Consider the following 16,740-nt stretch of genomic DNA (forward strand, 5'->3'; position numbering starts at 1 on the left):
GTGTTACACAGAGGCTTATAATAACAGTGAATTAATTTGTGATAGCGTTATGTGAACCGTAGTAATATTGAAATTGTGTTGATGAAACATACCATTTTTTTCTCACAAAAAATCATCTAGATACACAACTAACTCGAGTATATTTTATGTCATTCACAAATAATGTAAGTATTTACTCTCTGACATCCATAAAAAACCATTTGGCACTGCACCCCTCATTTGTGACTAACACACATCACCCAACGGACGTTTTGTAACCCTCAGCTACAGGTCACAGATCTGATGATATGCGCTCCATGGGCCGGCGTCACCTTCGGGTGCCTCGCCAATGGAATGGACCACACTCCTTGCTGTAGGGCAAGAGGATTGCCAGAGAACTGCTTACCTCTGTGCAGTGGAAACATTACGACGTTGGATTTCAATCATTTCAAGTGAGTAACTATTTATTTTAAATTATTTAATTCACTACAGTAGACTTTAACATTGAATAGCTAGCTTCTCGGAGTATTTAAATTAGCCCGAAAATAGTTCGCTGCTGGAATTTGTCTGAATATGGAAATAGATGTTTGTTTAGATTACTAATGGTTTTGGTACGTCCTCAATTGTAATAATGTCTTTGTTTATTTTCATTCAAGGTCTGCTAATGTTAGCTTTTCATTTGACGGATGTTGTTAAGATTAAACCTATTTACAAGAGCTGTTTTGTCTGTAGGTGTCTTCGCCATATGAGTTCTTACACCAACTGCCTTCTACAAGGCTATGGAGTCCTCCCAGGGCCTCCGTCCAAGCTTCATTTGACCAATATTGATACCGACTACGCAGTTGTGCATTGGTCGCCGCCTGCAGCGTTGGCTGACACTGTCCAGTTCTACAACTTGCATTACAAGTCATTGTCAACTGATGATGATTACAGAGCTTTGGAGAGGGTAAGTTATATGTTTCATTGACTTCATTGATACTTTATTGTTTGACAAATCGGAAAATTAAATTTTGATCCTAATGATAAAAAAATGTTTTTCTTCTCTGAAGATAACCATGCTAACAAAGTGTTTTGTTGTAGGTACATTCGCCATACATTCTTGAAGATTTGGAATCAAACACGGATTACGAGATTTACGTTGAAGCTGTAAATGAGCATGGAGTTGGAGCATCATCACCAAGGCTTATATTCAGAACTCAGAGTCAGGTAATAATCATCACTCTTGATTTATCTTCACGAATGAAAACTTTTGCTGACAAAATCCTTAATTGTATTATGCCTCTGACCCTCAGTGGACGTTTTTAACTGAAACTAAGGAATAAACGATTGTGTTTTACAAGAGAGAAATCTTAAAGTGAAAGTCAGAGTTACTTATTCAGTACTTAGACCATTTCCAGAGTGCACATCCCAAATCAAGCTTCGGGACTACATTTATCAGCTGGTGCTTAGGTTTTTCTTAATGATTTCTTCTTTCACAGTTGATCGAGGAAGAAGAAGAAGCAGCCAACTCTTACAACGTCACAGAGTGCTGTGAGAGGGTACAGTTAGCCGGCGTCTGTATGCCACTTTGCACGTACGATGCCAAGATGTCGGATTTGAGGACGCTGGCTCCGCTCTGTGCTCAGGACTTCCACAAACTGCTGCGGTGTGGTGCTGGAGGTAATAAAATAGAAAAAGTATATTTTGAATTGATAAAAGAAAATTGGTAACCAGGAGCTCTTGTAATAAAGAGTTAAAGAGAAGCTACATGCTTATTTCGCATTTTAAAAATAAGAGCTAATTTGTGCTGTTAAAAAACTTTATTTCATGTCTTTGCTTTTTTCGCGTGGTTGATCAAACAAAATTCATTTAGAGTACAGCATTTGTTTCATTAAATCTTATTAAAACTAATAAAATATGTCTATTAAAATGCATTACTAATTCCTCTATAAAGTATACAAAGGCTGCGTTGCACCACATAACTTTAACCGTATCTATAACTTCTACTTCTTCTTCTTCTTTTATTGATGGCGATGAACTTGTGCTTTTTCGCCACTGTTCCGCCAATGTCACGTGCGCAGATTTTACACTAACGATAACCGGTGTTTTTTTATGAAGTTTGACAGATTTTTGACGTTTTTCCTAGTTAAAGTAAGATGGTGTAACCCATCCTAATAATGTACAGTTAGGTCTGAAATCTAGGTTAACTAATTTCCGACCTTTTATTACCTAGGTCGTAACCACGCCGCGTGCTGTGCGCGCCGCGGCGTGCCTGAGAATTGTCGCGGAGTATGCGCGGGCGCATACTCTGGTGGAGTCAATACATGTGTCCCATACATCGGCAACATCGTGCAATGCTTTGAAGAGGGTAAGTGGTTCTGGTCTTGAGGATGAAGAGGGTGTGAAGATTCTAGATAATTAAGGATTCGGACTTCTATGACAGTTACTTTTAGAATAATTTCTGGATTTTCGTGGAAAACGGGGATGTTTGCTTTTCTTGTCGCATTCACTTTTCAAATATTTAATTCTGTGATTGTTAAAACGTTTTCAATTAAAATCAAAACTTACAGAAACATTGAAGAGATACCATGGAGACGTTCGAAAATTATCGTCACTTTATCTCAAGAAGCAAAACCTTGAATTAATATTTATTCACCAGGAACTGGCCTCTTACCTGGACCACCAAGACAACTGCACGCCCACATTGACTCCAACGGATCTCTCGCCCTGGATTGGGTGGCACCAGACGACGCTGATAACGGCACTGTCTACGTTGTGTTCTGGCAGCAACTCAGCAACGGAACTCAGCCTTATAATGCCAACACGCTGCCATCGCTGACACAGGTAAGCTGACACTGATGCCCGTTTTCACCATCAATCCCTAATTTGAAAACAAAAAATCCTGTCACTTAAAAAATATGGATTAATAGTAAAAACGGGCATGAGACAACTGCACGAACATATCGACTTCAACGGACCCTGCCCTGAACTTAGAGATAATAAAATATAAGTCAATTGAGTTGGCGAAAAGTTATCTTATCGTGCAACATCTATAGTGGAATCTCGTTTTGACAGCTTCCAAATTATCTCAGTTAACTTATAGTGTGCCAGCTACGTAACTCTGTGGACTCTTTCAATGAGGGTTTTCGCGAATGAAAGATCCGCTAGATGGCGGGACGTGGATGTGGGGTCTGACTGCTTCGTGATTGGTGGATTTTGACATATCTGTCAATGTCATGTCAAAAATGCCAATCACGCAGCATTTGGACCTCGCGTCTACGTATTGCCATCTGACGGATTTTTCATTCGCGAAAACCCTCATTAAAATATCATTTTGAAGTGGACGTCGCGTCGGTGGGTCAGCAGTTTGTCAGCGGTTTGCAGGACATCACACGGATTCACGGATGACAACTGCGTTGAAAAATAAATTACAATTTACCAAAAATTGGTGTTTTGCAAACGCTAGGCTGACGTCCAGCTCAAAACATCTTATTTGAAAGAGTCATATTACCAAAGATTTTTGTAAAATGTATGTCTTTTCTTGGCACAGGGAATGCAAATGAACACCACTGAGAAGTCGATCGAATTACGGGGCCTGGTTCCCAACAGCACCTACCGAATGTTCGTGGTGGCGTCCAACCAGCACGGCTCCTCCATACCTTCCAGCATGATCATCTTCAACTTCACACAAGGCGGTGAGTACCTACTTGTACGAGAGGTCTTCAAAAAGTAATGAGAATGGGATATTTCTAGCCATTACAAAAATCTGAAAAAAAAATTGGGCAGATAGCTTAATTCTTCACTAGAAACTGGTAAAAAATTCATTTAAGTTCACCATTGCGTTTAAATTACTGGAATTACATTCATCTGAACGAAACCAGTCGAAAAGACCTTGTTTTCTGTGGCCAATGCACCCATTCACAGCTCTGAAGATGCGGTGACAGCCAAAAACAAATTGCGTTTCAAAATGCTCAATAACCCATCATATCTCTAGATCTGACTCTCAGCTACATTAAATTTATTTATTTTTATATGTTATTCCGATATAACAATTATGCTGTAAAGTTTCATCAAATCCTGTTCAGTAGTTTAAGAATTAAAGTATTTTCACAATACTATCCCATATTGTCAACAAACAAACAACAAGCCTATTTTTTATTATATTGCTAATAAAATTACAAGTATTTTTTGATAAATATTCTGCAAATGTAGTATGCGTAATATGGATAACCTTGAATTGTCAAAGAGATCATCATAGGAGAAAAATACTTCAATAATGTAACAAATTACAATATGAGGGTAGTCGATATATTATATTCAAGTCCGCCCGAACGGACGACGCCTCGAGCCGCCAGTCTGCTTGTGACCACGGTTGGAGCATAGCTATATTTTATAGCAATGTATTGTGTTATAAGCATACCTAAAAGATAAGAAAGGATAATAGAAACCACATTTGAAAATTCTGTTAGCAACAGAAAGGTTAGTAACAACAATCCAAATAATAATTAATTCAGTCATCGAATAACAATTTCGTAATTATAATTTGTGTATCGGTCGAGGTTTTTAAATTCAATTACTTCTTTTAATAAGATTTTCTTAATGTCGGTGTTGTTATTACTTTTTACTTTAATGACTTCCAATCAATACTTATTACGTATTCTAATAAGTTTAGACCAAGAGCAATCATGCAAAAAAATAATGGAATCTTCTAAATTCATTATTAGAGACGAGAATTTGAAATCAAATGTATAGAAACATTCGGTCCGCTCCCAATCTGATCGTTTGGGTGATATCATTATGTATTCAAAGGCCGTCATTAGACATTATTCGAGGTATTCCAATATCTGGCAGAAGATATCTACGGGATGGCCCGAAATTCAACATGCTTTATTATACTTATTTTCTATCTAAAATGGATTTGTTGAAAATCCAATATTTTTGTGTCATTTCAAAAGTGATATCATATTTTCTTCACTTTTTTATTTTGTTGAGTGGTAACAATATACCTATCTTTAATGTGGCACTAAATCTGATGAACTTTATAGAATTAAAAGTTTTACCAGTTTTATTTAAAATAGCTATAACTGTCAGTTTTATTAATTAGTAGTTGTTGAGACGGGACACTAATTGGCGATTAGAACGTTTTATTAAATAGAGGAATTCAATAGAAAATTTATAGGCTAGAAATTTTGTTTATTAAAATCTGGATTCAGGGAATCACTAAAATTATGCTTCAATAACTTTGGGATATTTGTCGAAGTTTTGCTAAACTCGAAATGTTTTAAACAATTTCATGAATTTTTCATTTTAATCTACCAAAGTTTTTACTGCTTATTAAATCTTGTACAACTACGAATTGTTAAAAGTATATAACTGAATAAAGCCATGTAACAAATTACTGAAATACAACCACTTATTGAGGTGTATAACTCACGAGAGAGATACGCCATAGCCTGTATTTGCTCAATCGAAATCGAACTTAACAAGACAAATAAAGGGCTCGATGGAGGGTAGTTGAGCGGGAAGCATGGTCGATCTGTTAGTTAATTTATTATTCAATTGACTTAAGTTTACACAAATCTTGTGTTATTTTGTTCTCGTGTGTGTGTGTGTGTGTAGTGAAGTGATCAATATTTTACAAAACATTGAGACACTTTGAATTGTGCTTTGAATTCAAACGTACGTTCGTGTAAATTTTTGTGTGAAGAACTTACTACGATATCGTTTTGAAACTGACTTATACGGGAAACTTATTGCGATGGAGTCCATTGAAAAGCCACAAAGCGGGAAAATATTCGTATTTTGTTGTGCAATTTACATCAACAGTGTCACTCACTCGATACCCATCACATGTGAAATCAGACGCCTTAGGCGTATCAATGCTCTTTTACAAGGATGGGTCTATTCCACTTTGATCACCTGGATTTGATCACCTAGGTGATCAAAGTAGACTCCAGACGACACTTTGGTATCCTTTGATTACCCGTGGACAAAATCATCTAGGTCATCAAAGTGGACTTCTTCATCCATAGGTGATCACAGGACAACAAAGTGTCGCATAGAAAGAAGAACCAAGGGTGGCCTTATTGGAAGAAGACTCGATTCTCTCAAATCTCAAACTTAAACTTGCTGTTTTAAGAAAGGTTAAAATGAGTTTTTTTGTCAAAACAGAAGAGAAAGAAGTGAACGGCATCCCGTCCCCGCCGCACTCGCTGGCGGTGTCCTCGCACTCCGCCACCTGGCTGACGCTGAGCTGGCAGCCGCCGCAGTTCTCGCTGCCCGACGAGAAGATATCCTACTCGTGAGTCCTTATAATATTGTAAACTTTCAGCCGGGCTAGGATGCGTAATATAGGGGAGAGTTCGGTATATTGTACCGCCGGGTAAATTGTACCACCCTCATATTTCGTAAAGTATTTATTGAATGTCTGTAATTGCAACACTCAGCGATACACAACTAAATTCAATTAATATCGGCCATGTGGTTTTTGCCGTGACAAAGAACACGTGTGTTTTATTTTGAAAAGTATTTTTTCATTGTTTTCAAGTAACTTTTGACAATGCATGTTTAGTTTGTAATTTTGTTAAATTTGATCACTGGGTGTTTCTCATATATTATTTAGAAGCGTAAATTAGTGTGGATTACAGTTATTTGAGACATTTTTCGGTATTTATAAGCTATATTTTTTACCGATTTTTTAAAAGCACTATCACCTAGTCGGCTAAATTGTACCACATCAAGTTGTATGGAACTTTACCGAAGGATTTTGAAATTTTTTTTAGTAAATCATATTTTGAAGTTATAATAGCGTAATTATGTTTGACTTACAATAAATGAAAGCAAAAGACTGGCAAAGTAGATTAGGTACAAGTGTGCGTTACGATAATTGGATTTACAAAACTTGTACTTAAAATCGTGATAACGTGTAAAACAATATCGATTATCTATGTTATTAACTATTGTTCCTTTTCGTTTCCTAATCTGTTAAGAATGTATCGTATAATATTTTGCCATAGTTTTTTTATAGGCTTGAAATTTATTGAAATCCAATTTAGTAACCCTGTGGTACAAATTATCGAACCGGTTGGCTAAATTGGACCGAAGCTCTGAACTCGTACTTTGTTGATTTGTGCTAAATATACAACAATCATGTTAATTAATACTTATGAAATAGTAAGTTGAATAATGCATCTTTTATTATATACCATGGACATTAGCAAAAACAAAAGAAAACTATGTGTAAAATGGGATTGAAAAAAACTGGTCCAAATTAGCGGACTCTACCTTACTTTCGTTCGTTTCTGCCAAATGACGTACACTGCTGAACAAAGGCCTCCCCCAAGGTTTTCCAGGTCCTTTGCTGCCCGCCTCCAGGTTCTTCCCGCGACCTTTACCAGATCGTCGGCCCACCTAGTAGGAGGCCTGCCCACGCTACGTCTTCCAGCCCGTGGTCGCCACTCGAGAACTTTTCTGCCCCAACGCGAACGGTATACTTTATCGATGTCAAAATGTATGGGCAAAATCGATAAAATGGCGTGATAACTGCTTATCGAGGCGCGCATCCTAGGCCTACAAGTTGCATTTCAAAATTCTCACTAACACAGGATTTGGAAAATATTGTGTAAATGGGGGTGGGTGAAGAAAACTCAATGCGCCCGAGCAGACGACGCCGCATATCTTCAGTCTGCCCGCGACCGTGACTCGTGCAACCGAGTCGAAACGTCGGGAAGGTTTTTACTTTTTTTAAAGTGTTTGTGTTGCCAGATCCCGTATTAGTGAGAATTACGTGAGGCCTTAGACATAATACAGTGAAGGAAATGGTAACCTTTCGTCGGTTTTGTTAACAATATCCAGATAATTATTTTCTGTTAACATTAGAGGCTGGATAAATCTAACAGATAGATTTAGAGTTCTAAAGGTAACCGCGCGGTTTCTGGGTGGTTCTTTTCATTGGCCAGGCACTGATGCGGTAAACATGTAGTTACGGTTTAACGCAAATGTCCGAGAACTACCCAGCAACCGCGAGATTATCGCTGTCTGAACCAGGCCTGAAATTCATCAAAACAAAAGCTTACAACATACTTGAGATTGAATTGAATTTAAACGTCATTCCGAACAGGATAACGAATACATTTTCAAAGCTGTTCGAGGCCCAAACTTTCTCTAAAAAGAACATTAACAAAACAATACAGCAACTCCTCTCTACTCCAGATTGTACTTCAAATCGCCCACGGTCCTGGCAGCGGCCAACGTGACGGTCATCAACGTGACGGTCCCAGGATACACCCTCGAGAAGCTGGTGCCCAACTCGCAGTACATAGTGTGGGTTAAGGCGCATACCGACGCCGGGGATTCCCTGCCTTCGGAGACTCTGCTGGCATGGACCGATCCTGCCTACCCGGCGTATGTGGAGGTAAGGTTTTTTAATCTAATCGTGGTGATAAATGCCAATTTGTAAGTTTTTTTATGCAGAACCTGTGGCAGAACAAGGTATTTGATCGCAATCAAACCTGAAAAGGTTATTTTTCAGTTTAACATACCTATTATTGTTTAATGTAATATAAGGTTTAATTTGAATGGAAGCTGGCGATTTTGAAAAGCATAAATTAAAATCGAGTCAAAGATAAATCTGTGTTATTTTTAACTTTTTTTACTACTGGTAGGTAGTACATCAATTTTATTCGGATTTTTGTTACAAAAACGCCAGTGTCCATTGCCACGGTATGTTGTAAAGTAAGTAGCAGAAATACCTACATGCCAAAGATCGAAGATTTTGTTACAAGTTAACGAATCGACATGGCATTCAAAGTTAGGGTTAGCAAGGATTTAACGATAAGCTTACTATAAAACCTACAAATAACGCTCACAATAACGTAGTAGGGTGGGTTTACAGCTTTATTTCTCTTCCCCCCTTGAGCAAAGTTCTAAAAGTTAACAACCAACTGACGTTCTTAGATGACGTATCCCCATCATGGTATTCATAAAAAATGTAAATGAGAACGTTCAAAAGCTGCTTACAAATATTCATAGGCATTTCCCAGTTTTTATTAGAGTAGGCTCAAAGCAACATAATAGCGATTTACATTTAGAGCCGTTGTGAGAACTCGATGAAGCTTAACCCGCGCTGTAGGCACCGCTCTGGCAGAATAAAAATGCAAATACACCGTTTGATGTCCAAAGGAGGCAGGAATCGGTTGGTTAACATGGCTCTTAAGTCGCTTACAAATTAGAGGTTTACACTAAAAGCAAATCGTTAGTTTAGGGTAAAACCCTAAAAGTAGTAAAGCTTTCGTTTGTGGGTATCGATATTAAATTTTCCAACTGAATATTTTTTTAAATACTTTATCCTTTATCCACTGGTTCCAATTGAACTACTAAGCTACCGTCTTTTGTTTTCTTTGTATTGAGCTTACATCGTTTTAATGGGGATGTTGCCTGGGTCAAAAAGCAAGAGTTTTAATTAGTCCGTCAGTTAACTTATCAAAAAATACTTTACACGTATTTTTCACTTTTTCAAACTAATGAAAATTTAAAGAGATATAGCGCCCCAAAGTTCATAAGAAGAGGCCCGTGACGTCAACGCTTGCTTAAAAATGCCGCACGTTGTGACGTCGTGCGCAACTTCAACGCACCATAACTATGTAATTATTTGTTAGATTGACAAATAAAATTATATGTGTCCAATATTTTTTAATATTAAACATTACGGACTAAAAAAATTTTTTTAGGCAACTAGCCTGTCCATTCAGCGTAAGATGGTGATTATGACAGTTCTATTTAGTGAGGCGCTCCTTATAAACCTAATCGATATTTTTTAGAATCGAGAATATTTTCTATAGAAATCTAATCGCCTTTTATTTGTTTGATTTTTAATCTTGATCAAAATTATATCTATGAATTTGAACTATCTGGAAATGGAATAAACGTGAATATTCTTAGTGGTACAAAATAAATCACAAAGAATTAAATATATGCATTTTATTCAATAAAACATCAAAATAACAATAACAAACAATACGTGGAGAAATCGCATAAAACAAAACCGTCATCAAAGGCAAACGCACACGTACTGACTTAGCTTTGACCTGCCTGAGATAATAATCGTGATTCGATGGTAAGATGACCACCATGCCGATTACTGATTTATTGCGATTGTTTATGTCCCATCCCTATGAGCAAAAGTTCCGACTAACGCAGAAGCAATTCATTTAATATTTTTTCACAATTTTTTCTAAATAATAAACTAATAAATAATTAGAAATTCTTGTTTAGGTCAATTGAGAAAGATTAGTAATTGATATTTTGGAAGGAAGAAAACACACAAAAGTAATTGATTTTTACAACTCAATATTTTTATTCGTAGAAAGTTAGAATCATAAAACGAAACGTTTTATCTGTCTAAATCACCATCATAAGTTGAATGAACTATATAAGACCTTAATTTTACTAAGTATAGATCCGGTTTATTGTGACTAAACTTTATACGTCATCGAGCAAGAAAATACTGGAAACTTCATTTTCAAATAAAGCCTATATTAAACACAATTCCGCAAACATTTGAAATAAAAGTTTAAACAAATATAATCTTGATCTTCATTCAGAGAAACGTGGTTCCACCCACACAGTTTGAACTAAAGAAACGAAACCAAAATCTGGGGAAAGTAACATAACATTCATTAGCTAAAACAGTATTCTCTACAGCTCTTTTATTTTTATAAGAAGGTTTAGCATGTTAACGCTTTTATTAGACCCAAATTAGGGATGTCATGGATATCCGTAACCGTAACAGAAACTATCGGATATCCGAAATAAAAAAATATCCGTAACCGAAACCGATTTAAAAGTTTCGGATAAAGACGGAGTCTAAATCTTAATATTTTTTAATGCTTGTTACTTGTCTGGCATTACCTGGCACCATCTTATATCCCCGCCTGTTTTACCTTTATCATAGGTGTCGTCATAGTACACGTGCGTCTCGCAGCATCTTGCTATTTGAATTTTACATTTTAAAATTCTAATTGAAATTATCTGAAACTTTCGGATAATCCGAAATGATTTCATATCCGTAACTGAAACCGGTATAATATTATTCTAATATCCGTAACCGAAACTTCATATCCTTAACATCCCTGACCCAAATCCAAACCCCGTAAGAACAAGTCGAGTTTTACTGCGATTTACATTTGAAGGCGTTTTCCGACCCCAATGGAACTTAATGCTCATCTGCGGACTGCAGTCCCGGGAGAATAAAAATGCAAATGGTTCGTTTGATCTCGGAGGCGATAGGCATCGGCCAAGGTATTGGCGTTACATAGTGACTCTTTACAGCCCGACTTGGGACGTCTTTTAAAAGAAAACTTTCTAGATGGTTCATTTGAGTTGCGGCTTGATTGAGATATTATTATCTTTTATTTTGCAGATGTTTTAGCAATAAGAGTAGCAAATATAAATTATTTACCGAGGATACCTACTCTCCTCCTACCGATTTAAAAAAAACTCTAAAATACAGGAGAATTTCTCTATCATTAATTTCCTTTTACGGCTCTACCATTTTAACAATGACCTAGGACTTATTGTAATGAATATACATGTGTAGTGTAGTATAAGTACTTCAGTCTAAAGACTTATGACGTAATCTATACTGTTACCCAGGCTTTCCATAAACATAAAATAATAATTTCCTCTGAAGGAAATCACGTAGCAGAGACAAAAATAACAGGAAAAACGAGTAACTTGATTGTGTTGTCCTCAGTTGGTTAAATTAAAACGTCCTAGCAGACTTTTCAACTCGGAGAGCACCGTATCACCTTTCGCGAACTGTCATCGCCTTTCGCGTGCTGTCAACCGCGAGGCGAGGCATTGAAGTTACGATGCTGATAAGTGTGCGTTGCAGTATGGAGTTTCGTACAAAGAATACTGACCGCCTCGGTTACAAGCCCTTTCCGGGTTGATAGGTGTGTTATGTCCTATAAAGGCCCTTTGTTCCCCGGCTGTATTGTGTGTTTTTTGCAGCCCCCCACCGTGAACCCCGTCAACCTGGTGGTGGAAGGGTCCAGCATGACGATCCTGTGCATCGCCATGGGAACACCCACGCCCACCATCTCTCTCTACATAAGTGGTAAGCAAGTTAAACGTATGGCAATATTTTTAGGAAAAATACAGCTCAGAGCTTTAGCAACCAAAAAACTGATTCTTCGTTACGAATGTCTTTGTCATTTTGAGTAAGTTTTTTTATTTACCCTTTTAATTCTTTTGTCGTACGTTGATGACATCATCGTGCCCTACCTATTCGTCGAGCAGACGAAATCTCCAACATAATTAATTCAATTTTCATTTGCATGGCATGAAAACCGCTTAACTGCGAGTGACGTCGTCATAGTTTAAAATCATCTGGCTGCCAAGAATTGTATTCTGGCAGGATGTAGATATCCGTTAGGCCCAGAACAGACGGTGAAACGCAACTGCAACGAAACTGCAACTTTCTGATGATTCTTATGAATGAAACTGAAGCTGAAAGTTTCAAACTGGTCGCGTCATATGTGGTATCTTAACAGATGCTATGGCAGAAACTCAGATGCAACTCAAAAGTAACTAGCAGTTGCAGTTTCGTTGCAGTTGCGTTTCACCGTCTTTTCTGGGCCTTAGGAATCTGTTGGTTGATTGACCATAGTCAATCTGGGCAACCTATTAAGCCTTCATTACATTTTTTTATCCATATTGACTGCATCGAGAATACAACTGTACTGTAACCAGTCTACCCTTTTGTATGGGATACATTAACATCCTATGTGTCCCCTAGGTCGCCTGGTCCGGCAAGAGGTGACGCGGCACATGGTGACGGTAATCCACAACGTGACGCGCGACATGGACGAGATCGCGTGTTACGGGGACAACGGCTACGGGACCCCCATGCAGGCTGCTAGGAAGATCAACATCTCACGTGAGTAGTGTTGAAAACAATGTCAATTATAGTTAATGCTATACTTTTTTAGCATTAGAAGCGAAAAAATGCACGGGAGAAATATTAACCGAGAATATATTTCCAAATGCACCAAATTTAACAATCCCATTTGTCAAAAATACTTTAATCATAGACTTTATAAAGATTGCAGGATGCAGCCCGCTTACAAATAGCCAATCTGGAACTCATTGAGGAAGGCCTAGTTTGTTCAGCAGTGGGCATCCTGTAGTTGAAATAATAATGTTGATTTCTCAAAAAGTATTTAAAGTTTCCATGACCCCTAAAAAATTTGATATCGTGATCGCTTCGCTTCATCTCAAAACAAAACAGTCTAGATAGGTACATGCGACTTTAGCGAGTCGAAATTACTGACAAATGTGTACAATTTGTCAAAAAAATATTTTTGTTCTCGATTGGTAACCGATTCCATCCTCCCACCAGACGTGCCCACAATCCAAGCATCCGGCATTACCATGGCGGCGGCAGGAGACTCGGTCATCCTGGAGTGCCGGGTCGAAGCTCTGCCCAAGCCTACTATAGCTTTCTGGAGAGATCCCACTGGCAGAACGCCGGTCATCGATGGACCCAACTACTCCATACAACTTGTAGCTGATCCTGAGGTTAGTACGCTTGTTAGATCAACTCAACTGTCTTTGGGAAGTCCCCGTGATCTCAGGGTGCCTGATGGAAGCCCTGCCCAAGCCCACCATAGCTTTCTGGAGAGACCCCACCGGACGGACACCAGTCATCGACGGACCCAACTACTCCATACAGCTGGTGGCTGACCCTGAGGTTAGTATGCTTGTTAGATCAGCTCAACTGTCTTTGAGAAGTCCCCGTGATCTCAGGGTGCCTGATGGAAGCCCTGCCCAAGCCCACCATAGCTTTCTGGAGAGACCCCACCGAACGGACACCAGTCATCGACGGACCCAACTACTCCATACAGCTGGTGGCTGACCCTGAGGTTGATATCAATTATGTCTAAAAATTTACACTAGGTTAATTAATCCGCTTTGCAATGGAGAGAAGTCGAACCTTAATTTCGAACTCCTCCTATGTTCTTCTGATTAATTTCGTTGCGGGTCCAATGACAGTTTAACTTTCCCCCGGGACAAACTTGACCTTCATTGGTTGGATTTTTATGGCGGTCAAGCTGTAGCTCCTGGCTACACAGGAGTTGTAGCGGTGGGAACGAGAGGTGGTAATAGTCCCGTTGCTCTTTTTGTGTTAGGTTAATTAATACAAGAGCTGTGTAAATGCATTTAAAATTGTGTAACCACGACTACAACGAGCAAACCAAGGAAACGTTTTATGTAGATACATCAAAAAGCTAATTAGGTCATTAATGTTTGATCGCGCTGCAGTTTTCAAGAGCTTTCCCTCAACTTCAATCTTATCTTTTCCATCAACTAACTATACTATTTCTTAGCTTTTCCATCTTAATCCACAGCGATACATCGGCAATTTTGATTCTTCATTAAAATATTAAGGAAATCTATTCTTCCCTCAATATTTGACGCAAACCTCCTTCCCAATTAATACGAGATTGGATTATGGCGCTCATTGCTATTCATGGAGGCCGCGATAGCGTTTGCCGGAGCCATTACAGCCGTCATCTTACAAGGATTCGTTAGTTTCATTTAAATATTTATAAATCCTATTAAGCCGAAAACGGTTCCTCGGGGATGATTTTTCACAACATATAAATTGACTCAAGAGAATAATTATTTATCTTATTTGGAAGCCTCCGATATTTCGGCAAAAGTCAAGCGCCATGACCACACGGTGTAACTTGAACCCACGACTTTTGGCTACCCTAACTACTGAGCCATGAAGACATTGATAAGCCGTCGAATTAAGAATTACTTTGTGCTGAAGCGAAATAGTCTTTTCTGATAATGTAATGTCCCTAAGAAGGAAGCAGATTAGCGGATTATTTATTTTGAGATATTTTAAAGAGTTTACACACTGTGTAGGTTTGTTGTCGACGCGACAAGGAGAAACTCGATATACTAATTCGAACCCCTCTTCTTAGGAACCAACAAAGTACACCATGCGTCTCATAATCAAGAAGATATCGGAGCTAAGTGAAGGCGACTACTTCTGCCACGCGGAGAACGCGTTCGGGAAGACCCTCCGGCCGGTGTCTGTCAGACTGAGGCCCACCGCGCCGCACCACAACGTCACTGCTTGCTGTGTACAGGTGACTAACTTTTATCTAGTGTTATAGTGAAAGATTTAGCCTAGGCGCAGACCACTGATTTTTCGTCGGCCGATGGTTTAGTCGGACAGTTTTTTTTTTTTTTATATAAGAAGCTTTTATTTATTTATTTTATTTAAAGACTTTATTGCACACACAACAATGTTCCGTACAAAAAGGCGAGCTTAATGCCATACGTCATTCTCTACCAGCTGACCTTGAGCAAAACAGAGATATTGAGTAGGCAGTGCTAAAAAGCTACAAAAATGTACACAATATAATACCAGAATTCCATATTAAAGAATGTTTCTAATTAAAATCACACAATTTCTCAAATAAGAAAAATCCAGTTTATGTTCAGGTAACCCCAACTAAGGATGAGCACGGCTTAGTTTTCTTTCATCTGGCGATTATCAGATACCTCATAACTAACTAGGTATCTTAGCTGTCTTTATTGAGAGCAAAATAAGGCTTTTGTGAAAAGCTTTTCAACATAAGTAATGGTAAAACTGGCTTCATTACTACAACTACAATACAACAATTCAAAGCGCTATATTGTTGGAGGCATATGTTTGGGGTTCTTTGTACGATTCTCAAGAATTCCCGTAAATCTTATTCAGTGCTAATAAAAGCAAATACTGGGTGGCATTTTCTACTTATACGACAAACTTATAACTTTAGCTCTCCCCATAAAAGTTCACTCGATGAAAAATGTGCGCTCAACGCTCAAGATGATACCTTAAAATTTGCAAACAATCACCAACAGATGGCGACACATTAACACCTGAATCGCGCTTAAAAGTTGTCGCGAACAGCAATTATGTCCCGTTGTCGCCGCCGGTGTCCGACGCCGGCTCACGAAGTTTCCAAACTTCCAACTCGCGCTTTGTGAACAGAAAACTCAATTTTGCATGAGTTATGCAAGAGTTTAATAATAGTAAAGGGAAAGTAATGAATCTTTTGTATAGTTTTACAACTTAGTTACACAATGAAAGGTGCAGGAGGTGCATTATTTTTTTCTTATATGATGGGTATTTCATTAGTTCAATATTTAAAAACGTCCTTCCGAATGGTTTATTTTTAGGGTTCCGTTTCCAGGGCCACTTTTTGTAAAAGTAGACAATTACTAGTAAGTAAACAGGAGTTTATTAAAAAAGTATACAATACTTCGTTACATTACCGTGATTAATTAATTACACCATAATAAGTAGTCTACTTCACACAACATTACATCAAAATCTAGTCCCCTGCTAAAAGTAATAAATATTAAAACACACATTTAATCCTTGTTCCACGGGATAAATAAATAGTGGCAACATTTCACAAACAAAGGAGACGTACTGCGCATTAATTCCGTCTTAAGGAAAGCCGCGGGAACGAAGAACCGAAATTAATAACGGCTCCTAGCGACCCTAGCTCTAGTGATGTGGTGTGCTTTAGTGAAGCACTTAGGATTAAACTCTATATTTTGTCACATAAATCAAGAGCATGTAGTTTTGGAAACGTATTTTAGGACATAAACCCTAATGGCTGGGTGAATTTGAAATACTTGACGGAAGAACATTGTTGTTTTTTTGGCCACAATGTAGTAGGTACTAAACAGTCTTGGTATTTTATCGAT

At 38.2% G+C, this 16,740-nt stretch overlaps 1 protein-coding gene across 3 annotated transcripts in view; it reads left to right on the plus strand.

Moving 5' to 3' along the window:
* Positions 1-16,740, plus strand: part of LOC114362452 (Ig-like and fibronectin type-III domain-containing protein 2) — a 73,281-nt gene that overhangs the window by 49,071 nt on the left and 7,470 nt on the right. Inside the window, exons 8-21 of one of the 3 annotated variants that reach the window (XM_028317876.1) lie at positions 265-431; positions 712-925; positions 1,060-1,185; positions 1,458-1,638; positions 2,192-2,326; positions 2,618-2,802; positions 3,509-3,653; positions 6,130-6,259; positions 8,170-8,371; positions 11,971-12,076; positions 12,758-12,898; positions 13,361-13,439; positions 13,612-13,711; positions 14,955-15,122. In XM_028317876.1, coding sequence (XP_028173677.1) covers positions 265-431; positions 712-925; positions 1,060-1,185; positions 1,458-1,638; positions 2,192-2,326; positions 2,618-2,802; positions 3,509-3,653; positions 6,130-6,259; positions 8,170-8,371; positions 11,971-12,076; positions 12,758-12,898; positions 13,361-13,439; positions 13,612-13,711; positions 14,955-15,122 — 2,079 coding nt within the window. Of the gene's footprint in view, positions 1-264; positions 432-711; positions 926-1,059; positions 1,186-1,457; positions 1,639-2,191; positions 2,327-2,617; positions 2,803-3,508; positions 3,654-6,129; positions 6,260-8,169; positions 8,372-11,970; positions 12,077-12,757; positions 12,899-13,360; positions 13,540-13,611; positions 13,712-14,954; positions 15,123-16,740 lie in introns of all 3 variants that reach the window. The other 2 variants (XM_028317875.1, XM_028317877.1) reach the window with 2 other exon arrangements.

Source organism: Ostrinia furnacalis, unplaced genomic scaffold (assembly GCF_004193835.3).
Source record: "Ostrinia furnacalis isolate ACB-3 unplaced genomic scaffold, ASM419383v2 OfSCF6522, whole genome shotgun sequence".
Classification (NCBI taxonomy): domain Eukaryota; kingdom Metazoa; phylum Arthropoda; class Insecta; order Lepidoptera; family Crambidae; genus Ostrinia; species Ostrinia furnacalis.